This window comes from Aulonocara sp. 'chitande type north' Nkhata Bay, linkage group LG15 (assembly GCF_057382095.1).
Source record: "Aulonocara sp. 'chitande type north' Nkhata Bay isolate Kocher_YH1m ecotype deep benthic linkage group LG15, A_spYH_male_GT1.1, whole genome shotgun sequence".
In the NCBI taxonomy this organism is placed as follows: Eukaryota; Metazoa; Chordata; class Actinopteri; order Cichliformes; family Cichlidae; genus Aulonocara; species Aulonocara sp. 'chitande type north' Nkhata Bay.
This window is the reverse complement of record NC_141358.1, coordinates 24,591,259-24,607,072: the sequence shown is the minus strand read 5'-3', so window position 1 is coordinate 24,607,072 and position 15,814 is coordinate 24,591,259. Positions and strand designations below refer to the sequence as shown.

The window sequence follows — 15,814 nt, the reverse complement described above, 5'->3', positions numbered from 1 at the left end:
TGTTTTGGGGCTGTCGCCGAGCAACACGGACTTTCAACTCCCGCCACAGATTTTCTATGGGGTTGAGGTCTGGAGACTGGCTAGGCCACTCCAGGACTTTCAAATGCTTCTTACGGAGCCACTCCTTTGTTGCCCAGGCGGTGTGTTTTGGATCATTGTCATGTTGGAAGACCCAGCCTCGTTTCATCTTCAAAGTTCTCACTGATGGAAGGAGGTTTTGGCTCAAAATCTCACGATACATGGCCCCATTCATTCTGTCCTTAACACGGATCAGTCGTCCTGTCCCCTTGGCAGAAAAACAGCCCCATAGCATGATGTTTCCACCCCCATGCTTCACGGTAGGTATGGTGTTCTTGGGATGCAACTCAGTATTCTTCTTCCTCCAAACACGACGAGTTGAGTTTATACCAAAAAGTTCTACTTTGGTTTCATCTGACCACATGACGTTCTCCCAATCCTCTGCTGTATCATCCATGTGCTCTCTGGCAAACTTCAGACGGGCCTGGACATGCACTGGCTTCAGCAGCGGAACACGTCTGGCACTGCGGGATTTGATTCCCTGCCGTTGTAGTGTGTTACTGATGGTGACCTTTGTTACTTTGGTCCCAGCTCTCTGCAGGTCATTCACCAGGTCCCCCCGTGTGGTTCTGGGATCTTTGCTCACCGTTCTCATGATCATTTTGACCCCACGGGATGAGATCTTGCGTGGAGCCCCAGATCGAGGGAGATTATTACCATCCGCTCCGAGCTCCCTGACCTGCACTCAATCTACAGCAGGCGGTGCTGGACCAAGGCCAGGAAGATCGTGAAGGACCTCAGCCATCCCAACAACAGACTGTTCTCTCTGTTGAGGTCAGGAAAGCGATTCCGCTCCCTGAAGACCAACACAGAGAGACTGAGGAGGAGCTTCTTCCCGCAGGCGATACGGTCTCTCAGTCACACCACCACACAGTACTGACCCACACATGTGGTTCTTACACACACACTGGACTTTCTGGACTTTGGTTTTGCACAACACTGGTCACTATATTCTTCATTTCCGGTTAATACTTGTACAGCTGCTGTTATTGTGTATATATTTATTTATATTTAGATTTCTTCATACATTCTTATATAGTTCTATATTGTGTATTGTGTATTTTGTTGTACAGTTATTTTATTTTCAACTTTAATTTATATATTTATCTTTATCTTATTCTTCCCAGTTAAATTTACCCTTCATTCTAATTTGTGTTATACAGTTATTTCATTTTTAACCTTAATTTATATTTTATTCCTTCCTAGTTAAATTTACCCTTTTTAATTTTTCATATTTATTTCCTATCTTATTCATAGCCTTTTCCTTTTTTGTTCTCTTTAGGTCACGAGCAGTTGTCCAAGCATTTCACTACATATCGTACTGTGTATGACTGTGTACGTGACAAATAAAATTTGAATTTGAATTTGAATTTGAATTTGATTATCAGTGGTCTTGTATGTCTTCCATTTTCTGATGATTGCTCCCACAGTTGATTTTTTCACACCAAGCTGCTTGCCTATTGTAGATTCACTCTTCCCAGTCTGGTGCAGGTCTACAATACTTTTCCTGGTGTCCTTCGAAAGCTCTTTGGTCTTGGCCATGGCGGAGTTTGGAGTCTGACTGTTTGAGGCTGTGGACAGGTGTCTTTTATACAGATGATGAGTTCAAACACGTGCCATTCATACAGGTAACGAGTGGGGGACAGAAAAGCTTCTTACAGAAGACGTTACAGGTCTGTGAGAGCCAGAGATTTTCCTTGTTTGAGGTGACCAAATACTTATTTTCCACCCTAATTTACGAATAAATTCTTTACAAATCCTACCATGTGAATTCATGGATTTGTTTTTCACATTCTGTCTCTCACAGTTGAAGTGTACCTCTGGTGCAAATTACTGACCTCTGTCATCATTTTAAGTGGGGGAACTTGCACAATCGGTGGCTGACTAAATACTTTTTTGCCCCACTGTATGTGTTCTTATCGATTATTATTTTATTATGTGACAGTTTGAGGTTTGTCAATAGACTGTAGATAAAAGATGGATGTACCCACCACTTGGATTTGAGCTTTTTAGCCATTACAATTTTGGTTTTGCTGAAGCCAGAAGTGTCTAAAGAAAATTATTCTGGGCCTTCATAAACATGAAATGATTATTTTGAACTGAAATATATCAAATCAAAGTGTTTTTTTTTTTTATCTTAAAGGAAAATGTGTTTGGTGTAAACTGAAAAGTAAATATCCAGATTGCACAGAATTTTACATGGTGCTTTTGTAACAAAAAGAAAAATTGGCATGTAATAGTCGGGGCATAAATACTTTTTGGAGTGTGGTGTGTTGAATAAATTAATAATAATAGTGCACTCTAATTCTTGATATGAAGGCTTTTGAATTATTTGAAGGCTTTTTACTTTACATTCACTTACAAATGAACACTGCTTCAGCACCTCTCAGTATTCGTTTGTCTCAACACGTGGGGATGTCTTTGGAGATGTTCAATTTAAAGGACTTCTTCTCAATGTTGGCATTAAAATTGTGCCAGAGCACCTTTTGATCCTGGAAATAGCAGCTGAAGCATGACATGAGATCAAAAACAGGCACAAAGGACTAAAAACATTACATAAAGATTAAAAGCATAGATGAAATCCATGAAGGTTTGTTTTATTATTTGTATGTATTTTAAGCCATAAGAACCCTCACCGCACTCTTATAAACCACATTATAATTCTGTTATTATTTGTTTAGGCCAGCAAATGCTTATTTTACCCACAAAAATAATTAAAATTTAAAAAAAAAATACCTGAAACTATATAAAATGAGTGTTTGCAGCTCTAGCCCAGAAGGACTGAAAACAGCCAAAAACGACCACACAGAGACTAAATATGAACAAGCTATAAAAAAGACATTAAACAACAAAAAACAATAGTGACGAAATAACCAAAAAAGAGCCACAAAGACATTCAAACCACACAAAAATTGCTAGAATATAAACGGCAGCAGAGACCCAAAGAGAAAACAAATAACCTCAAATGAAATCACAAAGAGATTCAATATAAATCTGTGCCATCCACGCACTTCATGTAGTAACGTCAGGAGCTTAAAGTGTAATTTGAGATAAACCCAGCAGTTCAAACAGAAAAATGGACACACAACATCCAGAACAAGAAGCAAACAGACCAGAAAAAGACAGAAGCAGATAAAAAGAGTTGCAATATGAACACAAATAGATGGAAACGAAAGTTGAAGTGAGGCATGACGACTGCAAAGCTACTCGCAGTCCCACAGTCCCAGACGTGCAGAGGATTTGTGTCTGCTGTAGTTCAGTGTCCAAATCTTCTGTGTAACAGCCTCACGGACAGACAGGACAGATTAATGAAGCCCGAATCTGTTAAACACCAAAATGAAACACCTCGTCTTTCATCTCCATTTTTGGAAAAGTGCTGAGAACTTTCACAACACACACACACACACACACACACACACACACACACACACACACACACACACACACACACACACTTACATCAGTCAGTCTCTTCTTGTGTGGCTCTGACATGTGTAAGCCACCTGGGGAACAGACTGCAGATAAGAGCTACAGATAACACACACACACACACAAACCATAATGGAGCACCACAGCAGCGTTTGCAGAGAAATAAAGAGACCAGAGTCGGAACTGAAAGCAGCAGCTGTCAGAGCCGCACGACTCAAACTGTAAGTGAATACGAACACGAACTGCAGCTGTGTACACGTAAGCTGCTCAAAAAAATTACAGGATCAATAAAAAACACGTCAGATCTCAGTAAGGAAAAAAAACATCGTGACAGTTATCTGTACCGATGTGTATTGAAGAATGAGTTAGGAATGAAGGGGCACCATAATGTTTGATGGAAATGAAAATTTTCAGTCTACAGAGAGCTGAATTCAAACACACCCCGAAGATCAAAGTGAAAAAAATGAAGGTGTGTATATTTTACCAAAAGTTAATTGCAGCAACTCAAAATGTTACTCAGTACTTTGTTTGGCCTCCACGTGCTTGCATGCATGCCTGACAACGTTTGGGCAAATTCCTAACAACACTATGGACGATGTCCTGAGGGATCTCTTCCCAGACCTGGACCAGAGCATCACTGAGCTCCTGGACAGTCTGAGGTGCAACCTGGCGGCGTTGGATGGACCAAAATATAGTGTCCCAGAGGTGTTTTGTTGGATTTATGTCAGGCAAGTGTGAGGTCGCATCAGACCAGTGAGTCATATTCATTCCTTCATCCTCCAGGAACTGCTTGCATACTCTTGTTGTCACGGCATGGTCGGCCCCCCGACTGTGTTATGGACTAGTGAACAGTCGTGTTTTGGTTCTGGACTCTCGTGCTCCTGGTTTTTTGTGTTTCGGGCCCTCCTTCCTGGGCCCCCTCCGCCCGCCCTGGCTTGGTGCTTGTGCTTTTTGTTTGGGGCTGTCGGGAGCCAGCCCTTTGAGGGGGGGTACTGTCACGGGTCTGGGTCCGTTGGACCCAGTATGTGGAGTTTCATGTTTTTGTTATTCCATGTTTGAGGTTATTATGTTTTGGTTTTAGTTTGCATCAGGGATTGTTTTCTTGTTCTCTTGTTGTGTTTATGATGATGATTATGATGTTTATTATTTGAGTTTCATGTTTAAGGATTTGTTCTCGGTTGTATCTCACGTTTAGTTTAGTTCAGGTTCCATGTGTCATTCTGTCTGTCTCTCAGTGTCAGGTCTGCGTCTTGGTGTGGTGTTCTCATTTCCTGTTTTATTGTGAAGGTCTGGGTCTCATGTGAGTGTGTTCAGTTTTACCTCTGTCTCGTCTTGTTGATCATTCCCAGCTGTGTCCACCACCTGTGTGTAATTCCCCTGTGTTTCTCTGGGTGTATTTAAGTCATGTCCTCCGTTATTGTAGTTGCTGGTCTGTCTGTGTATTCCACCCTGCCTCATCTGCATTTCTACCATGTCTCACCCGTGTGTTCTCCCTGCTGTCCGCCGTTAGTCTCTTCTGGTCGTTCTCGTTAAGGTTTGTGCTCTGTAGTTTAGTTGATCCCAGTATAGTTTAGTTTTAGCTCCATTTGCCGTTTGTATTTACTTTCATGTTCAATAAACCACCTTTACACCTTCACGACTGCCTGCATTTGGATCCTCCTTCATTTCCTCCACACGGCTCACCTCACTCGCCGTGACAGTACGGACCAGCCAGATATGGATCCAGCGGCATTCACCCCACCCACGGAGCTTCGGGACCTCATCACGAACTCCGCTTCAAAAATAATCAACCTGTGGCTAGAGCATGAGGGAGAAGCATTCCTCCACGTTCTGGAAGCCAGACTGCAACAGCTGCTCACGGATTATCCCTGGCTATTGGACTCACTACACCCACTCGTGCAAGACATGCAAGACCGGCGGGCCGGGAGGTTTTGACCGGCGGGCCGGGAGGTTTTGCCCGGCCCGCCGGAGGTTTTGCCCGGCCCGCCGGAGGTTTTGCCCGGGAGGAAGCGACGATCGCGCCGTCGGCGCGTCGCCCCACAGCCGGAGATTAGGACTTCGGAACTGCCGGCTGTGGTGAGTGGAAAAGACGCTCCGTCTGTTTCACCAGTTCATATGACTGTTTATACCGGGGCTGTGTTCGTTGAGTCAGCTGCTCAGCCGGTAGCTCGGTTAGCTGCCCAGCAGTCGCTAACTCAGTCAGCCGCTCAATCATCACCTCCATTACAGTCACAGTCAGACCCAGTAGACACCAATTCAATTCAATTTTATTTATATAGCGCCAAATCACAACAAAAGTCGCCTCAAGGTGCTTCATAGATACAGAGAAAAACCCAACAATCATATGACCCCCTATGAGCAAGCACTTTGGCGACAGTGGGAAGGAAAATCTCCCTTTTAACAGGAAGAAACCTCCGGCAGAACCAGGCTCAGGGAGGGGCGGCCATCTGCTGCGACCGGTTGGGGTGAGAGAAGGAAGACAGGATAAAGACATGCTGTGGAAGAGAGACAGAGGTTAATAACAGATATGATTCAATGCAGAGAGGTCTATTAATACATAGTGAGTGAGAAAGGTGACTGGAAAGGAAAAACTCAATGCATTATGGGAATCCCCCGGCAGCCTACATCTATTGCAGCATAACTAAGGGAGTATTCAGGGTCACCTGGTCCAGCCCTAACTATATGCTTTAGCAAAAAGAAAAGTTTTAAGCCTAATCTTAAAAGTAGAGAGTGTCTGTCTCCCGAATCCAAACTGGAAGCTGGTTCCACAGAAGAGGGGCCTGAGGGCTATGGACTGTAACATGACACCATGTTACAGTCCATAGCCCAGTCAATAGCTCAGTTGGCAAGAGATTCATCAGCCTTATTATCAGTTCAGCCAGCCACTCCACCACCTGTTACTACTTCGCTACCTGTAGCTCAGTTGCCACCAGTTCAGCAGCCTGTCCACTCATTTACCCAGCCTTTATCCTCACAGCCTCATTACAAGCAGGGAACACACTCCACACAAACTTTTGCTGGTTCATTTAAGCTGGCCATTTCAGAGACAGTTGCTCCCTCTAGGGCCTCCCCAGAGGCTGGGTGTCAGTCACCAGCCAACTCTGGACCCCTAGAGGTCAAGACGCCAGCACCAGCAGCCTCACCGGAGAACTCACCAGAACAGTCTCGGCTCTCAGCACCCCCTGAGAGTTCAAGTGAGTTCACCCGTCCGCCTCAGTCCTCTGCTGAGTGTATTGGGGAACACTTTCAGCCCTCTGAGGACTGTATCCCACTGTTGCTGCCTGAGTCTAGCCACGGTGCTGCTCAGTCCCAGCCAGTGTCCACACTGGCAGAGGTCTCCGTACCTGCTGCTTCAGAGACTGGTTCCACTGGAGGGCCCGAGGAGCCCGTCCAGCCTCATGCCACGTCTGCTGGAGGGCCCGAGGAGCCCGTCCAGCCTCATGCCACGTCTGCTGGAGGGTCCGAGGAGCCCACCCAGCACCACGCCTCGTTAGCTGAGGGTCCTGGAGGACCCAGCCAGCACATCTCCACATCACCTCCTGGAGCATCACCGCCGCCGTCAGGTTCCGCAGCCGTCAGGTTCCGCAGCCGTCCCGCTGCCGTCAGGTAAAAAAGTCAGTGATCACTGTCGGCCTCTCTCTTCTTTTATTACGACTATTCATCGGCAGCACATTCTAAAGCTTAGTTGTTAAAACATTACGATGGAACTACAGCCCAGCCCATGCAGCAGTATATTAATGATTAACCTCGTATTAGGGATGGATTATCTCAGTTGTTCTCCTGACTGAAGTTTGGTCCGTTTACAGCATCCTGCCATGTGATTGCATTTGTCCCTAACCATCGGGAACCCTCACGTTAACTTTTATCGGTGGAAAAAAGTTAGCGCTCATCCTCCAGCTTCACTGTGTTTATATTATGCTAACTACAGCTGTGTAGCTAACCACCACATAGCACAGCATTATATACCAGCTAGCCCAACTTCAGTAGCCCTACAAAGGTCACTGCTGTTTAGTTTTCTGTCTTCATTTATGTCAGAAGTGATAGCAGAGCTGAACGTTTACATTTTTCAGAAATCCCTCAGTCAGAACATGCTATATCATCTTTAGATGGACACTAGTGAGCTAACTCCCTGCTAACTGCGAACTGCGTTAAACTTAATAAATTCTGTTTTCTTGGATGCCTCGATGTTAAACTTAATTGTTACACCTGGTAGAGCAGCCACACTGATCATTTTATTAAAGATGAAAAAATTTAGACAGTTTGTAACTCTCAGTGATGCTGTAGTGTTCGTTTGACTTTGGAACCAGAAGTCGAGTTTGGACCCGGAAACGGCTAATGATGTCAGACTTAAAAGACCGGATTGGTTGGGAAAAGTTCCAGAATTGTATTTGTCCCGCTGCCGTCAGGTTCCGCAGCCGTCCCGCTGCCGTCATCATCATCTTCGCCTGGTCCAGCCTCCGTGTCTTCATCATCTTCGCCTGGTCCAGCTTCAGCTCCGCCCTCATCATCTTCGCCTGGTCCAGCTTCAGCTCCGCCCTCGTCTGGTCCTGTGGTTGCCTCGGTGCCAGCTCGACTCGTTCCGCCTCGCCTCTGCCGGCCGTTTTCCGGGCCTCTAAGATGGCATCATGGCCTTCGGGGACGGCCTCCGGAAGGAGTTCGTCGCCGCCGCTGGCATCGCGGCCGTCCTCCGGACCTGCTCAGTGGCTGCCGCTACCTTCCAAGGGGTCGGCCTCCAGAACTGTTTGCCCATCGCCGCCGTTGCCGTGTGCACGGTCTGTCCCCAGAACTGTTTGCCCGTCGCCGCCGTTGCCGTGTGCACGGTCGATCCCCAGAACTGTTTGCCCGTCGCCGCCGTTGCTGTGTGCATGGTCGGCCCCCTGACTGTGTTATGGACTAGTGAACAGTCGTGTTTTGGTTCTGGACTCTCGTGCTCCTGGTTTTTTGTGTTTCGGGCCCTCCTTCCTGGGCCCCCTCCGCCCGCCCTGGCTTGGTGCTTGTGCTTTTTGTTTGGGGCTGTCGGGAGCCAGCCCTTTGAGGGGGGGTACTGTCACGGGTCTGGGTCCGTTGGACCCAGTATGTGGAGTTTCATTTTTTTGTTATTCCATGTTTGAGGTTATTATGTTTTGGTTTTAGTTTGCATCAGGGATTGTTTTCTTGTTGTGTTTATGATGATGATTATGATGTTTATTATTTGAGTTTCATGTTTAAGGATTTGTTCTCGGTTGTATCTCACGTTTAGTTCAGGTTCCATGTGTCATTCTGTCTGTCTCTCAGTGTCAGGTCTGCATCTTGGTGTGGTGTTCTCATTTCCTGTTTTATTGTGAAAGTCTGGGTCTCATGTGAGTGTGTTCAGTTTTACCTCTGTCTCGTCTTGTTGATCATTCCCAGCTGTGTCCACCACCTGTGTGTAATTCCCCTGTGTTTCTCTGGGTGTATTTAAGTCATGTCCTCCGTTATTGTAGTTGCTGGTCTGTCTGTGTATTCCACCCTGCCTCATCTGCGTTTCTACCATGTCTCACCCGTGTGTTCTCCCTGCTGTCCGCCGTTAGTCTCTTCTGGTCGTTCTCATTAAGGTTTGTGCTCTGTAGTTTAGTTGATCCCAGTATAGTTTAGTTCTAGCTCCATTTGCCGTTTGTATTTACTTTCATGTTCAATAAACCACCTTTACACCTTCACGACTGCCTGCATTTGGATCCTCCTTCATTTCCTCCACACAGCTCACCTCACTCGCCGTGACACTTGTGTGCAAGGAGGAACCTGGACCCACTGCAATGGTCTGACAATGTATCAAACCATTTTGTCCTGAGACCCAAAGGCGGTCGGGTGCCGTTGCCTGGCCTGTAGAGGTCGGTGTGTCTCTTCATGGATTTGCCTCCCCAGACCATCACTGACCCACCACCAAACCAGTCATGCTGAACAATGTTACAAGAAACAGAACATTTTCTACAGCTTCTCCAAACCCTTTCATATCTGTCACATGTGCTCAGAGTGAACCTGCTCTTATCTGTGAAAATCACAGGGCACCAGTGATGAACCTGTCAACTATGGCCTTCTATGGCAAACGCCAGTTGGGCTCCACGGTGCAGAGAGAGGGCAGACAGCACAGGGTCCACTAGAGGACATTGTACCCTTAGGCCACCCTCACGAAGTCTGTTTCTAAGTGCCTTCTACGGCCCTGTCCCCCTCAATCACCTGTCCGGGAATCTCCTTAATGCTCTCGAGACTGCTGGGAGACACAGCAAACCTTCTTGACCCCTAGTGTACCTGTGGTTAATTTTATGAACACCAAAGCAGCTGAAACTGATATAACCCCCTCTATTTAACTGACCAGATCAATATCTCACAAGTTTAACTGTCTCAATGCTATACTCAAAAACTTGAAAACTGTTCCTTTATATTCAGCATTTTTTCTTTATCCCAATCAGAGTCTGTTAGTGTCAGGAAACAAATCTGCCTGATAAAATATGAAGTGAAAGCATCTGCTTTTGCATGCAGATTGCTCAGTTAAGAATTAATTAGTTAAGAAACACCCACTTTCAAATGAGTACAACAGACATTTGAAGCATAGTTAAACCACAGCAGAAACTTTCATGTGTGTAAAAGCAGCGGCTTAAATCTCCCCCAAGAAGCCGGAAGATCATGGGACTACTCCTGTTTAAGAATTCTCTGATAACCTGGATTCAAAGTTGAAAGATATTAAATCCTGAGGTACTGTCTGCCTTTCTTAGTAAAGCTGTTAATAATGTGTAAAATAACTGAGGTAGGATCGCCCAATCAGAAAGAACTTGGACAATGTAAACAATGACGTCAAATGCAGCGTTGTGTTTCAGCTGATAAGAATGAATGTGCATTACGGTCTGTCCTATCACCCACCGATGAGTGTCGGCTCTTCATCATCTCAATCTCAGGAACTAAAATTGTGTTTTTGTTCTTGTTTTGCACACCGAGTCTGATTTTTACTAAAAACCAGAAGCATCTGTCTGTAGCCGTAGCAGCTTCCTCGTGTCTTCATCCAGATGCTGAACCTGTTGCAGGGGTTTTCTCTCGCAGCAGGTGTTGATAGCGATTGGCGCGCTGACTCATCCCAAAGGTGTTTAGATTGAAGTAGACCAGTTTAAGTCTTCATGAAGACAAATGAGACGTTTTTAATCAATAAAAGATGTTTGGAGAATTCAATGCTCATTTGTAAAAGAGGACAGACACAGAAATCCTCCTCCCATCATTTTCTTTATATGTTGAATCAGTAAAATAAGAAAAAGACTCAAAGTGTTTGTGTGTTTTTCATCGTCAGCCTTGCTCCCTCGCTCGCTTCCCCACGTCAGACGACTTTCTATCAGACATGAAAGCGACACGACGTGATTTGATTTTGCTGGTTTAATCAGACGTCCACAGCTCTGTAATGCTGTTAGGGGAGGACGGGGAGTAATGTTACACCCTGTGTGTTTGTGTTTGCCTGCAGCATGTACACATGTGGGATCACCGGCAATGTTAAAGCTGTTTTCCCCTATTTTGCTGTTGCCTGCGTGAAAAGCAAATACAAAGTTTCTTTTCGTTCCTTTCTTGCTTTCTCACACTAGAAAAAAAATTAACAGTATGTCCAATGTTGGGTTATTTGGTAATATGAAATTGACCATAAGTGTGGATCTAATTTTCCGTCCTTCCTGGATTAACCTGTTCATCACCCACACGGGCTCAAACCTGACCACTGCAGTGAGACAATGCTGTTACATTTATATGTTATCTAAAATGATGACTTAGAAAGATCAGCTTGACATCATTCAGATTCTGACAGTGTCTGAAATCACGTGTGCAGGTTGTTTTTTGTTTTGTTTTTTTAGTTTTGTCGTTTTTACCAAATCTCTGTCGTACAAGGCTAGAGTTGGTTATTTGTTTTCTGGTTACTTCCTGTTTTCTTTTGAAGGTTATTTTTTGTCACATGTCTTGTTTTAGATTTACTTTAAGATTGAATATTTGTAAAAAGAGAATGTAGGTTTGGCGGGGATAATGAGCTTCCTCCTAATCTCACCCTTAGAGATTAGGGTGAGGACTTGGTCAGTCAAGAGGGGCTCAGAGTAGAACTATTACTGCCAATTATTATTTTAAAAAAAGTTGTTTTCAAAACAAAATTACTATAAAAATAATTGTACAAAGGCTAAGTGTATACAGAGCTTTGTAGAGATATAAATATATTGCACAAGTCTGTATCTTTTCTTTACTGTACATTAAATACTTAACCGGTTGTTAAATGATGACACATGAACCCTGCTACCGGTTACAAACTTCTCTGTGTTTATTAAGGCTGTTGTGTTTTTAACATGCTTTAATGCTTTCTATTTAATCTGAACAAGCCCGTAAAAAAGTCAGTGATCACTGTCGGCCTCTCTCTTCTTTTATTACGACTATTCATCGGCAGCACATTCTAAAGCTTAGTTGTTAAAACATTACGATGGAACTACAGCCCAGCCCATGCAGCAGTATATTAATGATTAACCTCGTATTAGGGATGGATTATCTCAGTTGTTCTCCTGACTGAAGTTTGGTCCGTTTACAGCATCCTGCCATGTGATTGCATTTGTCCCTAACCATCGGGAACCCTCACGTTAACTTTTATCGGTGGAAAAAAGTTAGCGCTCATCCTCCAGCTTCACTGTGTTTATATTATGCTAACTACAGCTGTGTAGCTAACCACCACATAGCACAGCATTATATACCAGCTAGCCCAACTTCAGTAGCCCTACAAAGGTCACTGCTGTTTAGTTTTCTGTCTTCATTTATGTCAGAAGTGATAGCAGAGCTGAACGTTTACATTTTTCAGAAATCCCTCAGTCAGAACATGCTATATCATCTTTAGATGGACACTAGTGAGCTAACTCCCTGCTAACTGCGAACTGCGTTAAACTTAATAAATTCTGTTTTCTTGGATGCCTCGATGTTAAACTTAATTGTTACACCTGGTAGAGCAGCCACACTGATCATTTTATTAAAGATGAAAAAATTTAGACAGTTTGTAACTCTCAGTGATGCTGTAGTGTTCGTTTGACTTTGGAACCAGAAGTCGAGTTTGGACCCGGAAACGGCTAATGATGTCAGACTTAAAAGACCGGATTGGTTGGGAAAAGTTCCAGAATTGTATTTGTTTCTACTGACTGCTTCTGCATTTAAATCACTGGGACAATTAACACATATAGCACCAGTCACCAGTTACGAAGGTGTTTCAAATAATGAAATACAGTCCTGTCTTCCTCCCCTCACCTCCAACCGAGATGGCTGCTCCTCCCTGAGCCTGGGTCTGCCGGAAGTTCCTGTGAAAAGGGAGATTTTTCTTCCCACTTTCGCCAAAGCTCTTTCTCACAGGGAGTCATATAATTAGGTTTTCTCTGTTTATTATTGTAGGGTCTTTACCTCAAAATATAAAGTACCTTGAGGCAACTGTTGGGGCTGATTTGGGGCTATATAAATAAAACTGAACTGGGAGCAACTGTGACCCCGATTTTTATCTGTGCAATGTCTGTGTTGAGAAGCTACAGGTTTAGTGTTTTTTCCCCACTTCCATCTTCATGGTTTAGGCAGTAAAAAACAATCTCATGAGGATTGTGGTTTAGGTTAAAAGACTCCTCTGCACAACATTATCTCCATTTTAAAAAAGACGAGCTGGAAGTGAGAGCCTAATCTCACCGGAGCATTAACCCAGTGTATCTGGCACTCCTGCTAAAGCCTGTTTTCTGTGCCAATTATGGAAAATCAGCATAGACGCAAAACCAACATCCAAATTTCAAAACCGAAAACGAAACAAACAAACTATCCACAAACCACAGTCAATTTATCTATCATGATAGATTGTCCTTTCAGAAACTTTGGATAAGTTTTAGTATCAGGCCAATGCAAATGTATTTATGTATTTGTGACAATCCATGGGCAGATTATTCGAAAACTGATATTAAATACCAATCAGCTGCATTACAACACATTAAAATGAGAAAAGAGCCTACAGCTCAACATTATATGCATCTAAAAGCTTCAATAATTCTCCATTTTCATTTGGAGACGTGCTGGATTACGTCACACCAGGTGCCTCAGGTTTTAAAATCTTGTCTTACATCACCTTGTATGTTTCCACCTCCTCCTCTTCTCTGCCCTCAATCATGGCCACCACACCTCCTCTTATCTTCAGTACACTCAAACAAAGAAGAAGAAAGAAAGGGAAAGCAGGAGCAGACAGTGTAAACAGGCCTTCTGTGCGTCTCTGCGTAGGCCGAGATAAGTCAAACAAAGCTCGGGGGCATTTTCCGGGCCGGCAGGTGTTGGTGTCAGAGGCAAGCGAGCGTGGCGTCGAGAGTCAACAAATGGAGTGGTGCAAGCAACAAGAGGCGGATGCAAACAGCAGAACATTGTGTTTAAGTGCAGATTAAGCTAGTGGAGGGTTTGCTGCCTGCGCAGACTTTTGTTGTCAAGATACGTGGGCGCTGAAGTACTAAAGCAGCATGTCTGACATGTGTTAACGTTATACTCTTCACTCTTGTCTTTATCACAGCAGTGCCATTAAGCACTTTCTCCTTGATCTCCTGCTGTGTCGGTATAATCAGTCCAATGGGACGCGTGACATCATCTCCAAGGTCAGGGTCTGCAGATGAGTGCTGATCAGCTTTACAGACCGCTATACAGCGGGCTCTGATACCCATCTCCCCTCTGATTAGCAGAGCTCAAGTAAAACCCTAATCGCCTTGTTGACTTGAAAGGCTCTCAAAGTGGGGAAGCTAATTAACTCGACCCAACAGCACAGACACAGAGAGGCAGCAGAGTAGTTGTAGTCAAAAATAGAGAAATATGGATGATTAAATTTAATATTAAAAGAAATAATTTCAGTATTACCAGAGACACTGCTGGATTTCCCCATTTTAAACTGCAAGGTGTAAAGCACTGAGGTGTGTAGGCTGAGGGTGTCAATCCTGCAGTACAGTTCAGGCCACTGGATGGCTTTGAAAACAGCACTGAAGTCATTTACTATTAGTTTTGTTCATATAATGTACATTATTCTTGTTATGGTGATTCCAGCATTAAAACACAGGATTAAAAAACCCATAAAATGCTTTTTTTCATTAGTGACAAAAACATTTCTGTGCCTGTCAGATTTCCTGTCTTGCTCTGATTTTAACCACATTAACAAAGGTGGTTTATTCTGATATGTTGGGGTTTGTTTAAGACTTGGTTTTGGTCTTGATTGTTGACTGAACTTTGATCTGAATTTATTTTAAAGATTTTAAATTTGTTTCCGGCTTTGTTTTGTACTGACTCAGGGCTCTGTGGTGGGCCAGACCATCTGTTGCTAAGATAGTCCTGTTGACGAATATGTAGGCTTGCTGTTGCTGCAGAATAAATCAAAATCCTCAACATGGAACAGGCCATTTCAAACCATTACTGCTGGAAAACTAGTGATTAACTAAAAAAAAAAAAAAAAAAAAAGAGCATAAAGCATCATCATTAAAAACTGGGGGGAAAGGGCATTTTATTTTAAAATACATTAATACACTATCTGTTAACGTTTCCATTTATTTTCCTGCACTTCAGCATTGTACATGTGCATGCATCACCTTACAAGTACACGCTTGTGGTGGAAACTGGCCAACAGCTTTTTGCATCTGCAGTGGTTGAAAGGACAGTCTGTTCTGTAATTCCTAAAATCCTTCAAAACATCAGTGTGTTCTGTAAGCTTTTGTTCAGAGGGTTGAGGTAAAAGGGTGGGGCCCGGAGGGCTGTGTTTGCAGGGGGGGCAGCTGATTTGAGGGCCCTGGTGAACACAAAGGGGCCAGGACCTCCTCCACACATGCCCCACACAATGCCCCGGCCCTAATGCTTGTAAATCTATTCACACATCCAGAGGCCAAAGATAATAACAAGCTGTTCAGAATGAATTTCTAATGAGCACACTGAAGCCTCTTAGCATTGGAAACCTGATTCAGGTTCAGGAGAAAACCTGATTCATAGCAATGAAACAAATGCGCCTGTTTACTATTAGCACATAAACCAATGGCACTGGATAAAAACAGGCAGACGGGACAGCACTCAGCCTATTTATTTTAGATCAGAGGGGTCACTTATATCAGTTTAAGCCATATAATCAGATCCCATTCCTTTTAGCATTTTTGAGTGCCTAATAATGCCAATGAGAAACCCAAATGAGTTAGCAGAGAAAATGTAAAAGTGGTTCAGATTCTGATCACATTTCAGACTTTTACAGCCTCCATCAAAGTTTTTGCTTTTTGAGTCACAGACTATAATTTGTGTGTTTATGGGCAGCAGAAGAGGTAAC

General features: G+C 43.9%; 1 protein-coding gene across 1 annotated transcript; it reads left to right on the top strand.

Moving 5' to 3' along the window:
• The first annotated feature begins 5,622 nt into the window (after positions 1-5,622).
• Positions 5,623-9,623, top strand: LOC147313168 (uncharacterized). Its single transcript, XM_086262923.1, has 3 exons — positions 5,623-5,753; positions 6,310-7,086; positions 9,527-9,623. The coding sequence occupies exons 1-3, from the start codon at positions 5,623-5,625 to the stop codon at positions 9,621-9,623; spliced, it is 1,005 nt and encodes a 334-aa protein (XP_086119049.1).
• The last annotated feature ends 6,191 nt before the right edge of the window (positions 9,624-15,814 follow it).

What these genes read in the sequence shown, in the direction of transcription:
- LOC147313168 (XM_086262923.1), top strand. Translation starts at nt 5,623, where the DNA reads ATGACTGTTTATACCGGGGCTGTGTTCGTTGAGTCAGCTGCTCAGCCG. An exon ending in CAGTCACAGTCAGACCCAGT is followed by an intron (nt 5,754 to 6,309) that starts AGACACCAATTC and finishes TGGACTGTAACA; the next exon opens with TGACACCATGTTACAGTCCA. An exon ending in TCAGGTTCCGCAGCCGTCAG is followed by an intron (nt 7,087 to 9,526) that starts GTTCCGCAGCCG and finishes TGAAAATCACAG; the next exon opens with GGCACCAGTGATGAACCTGT.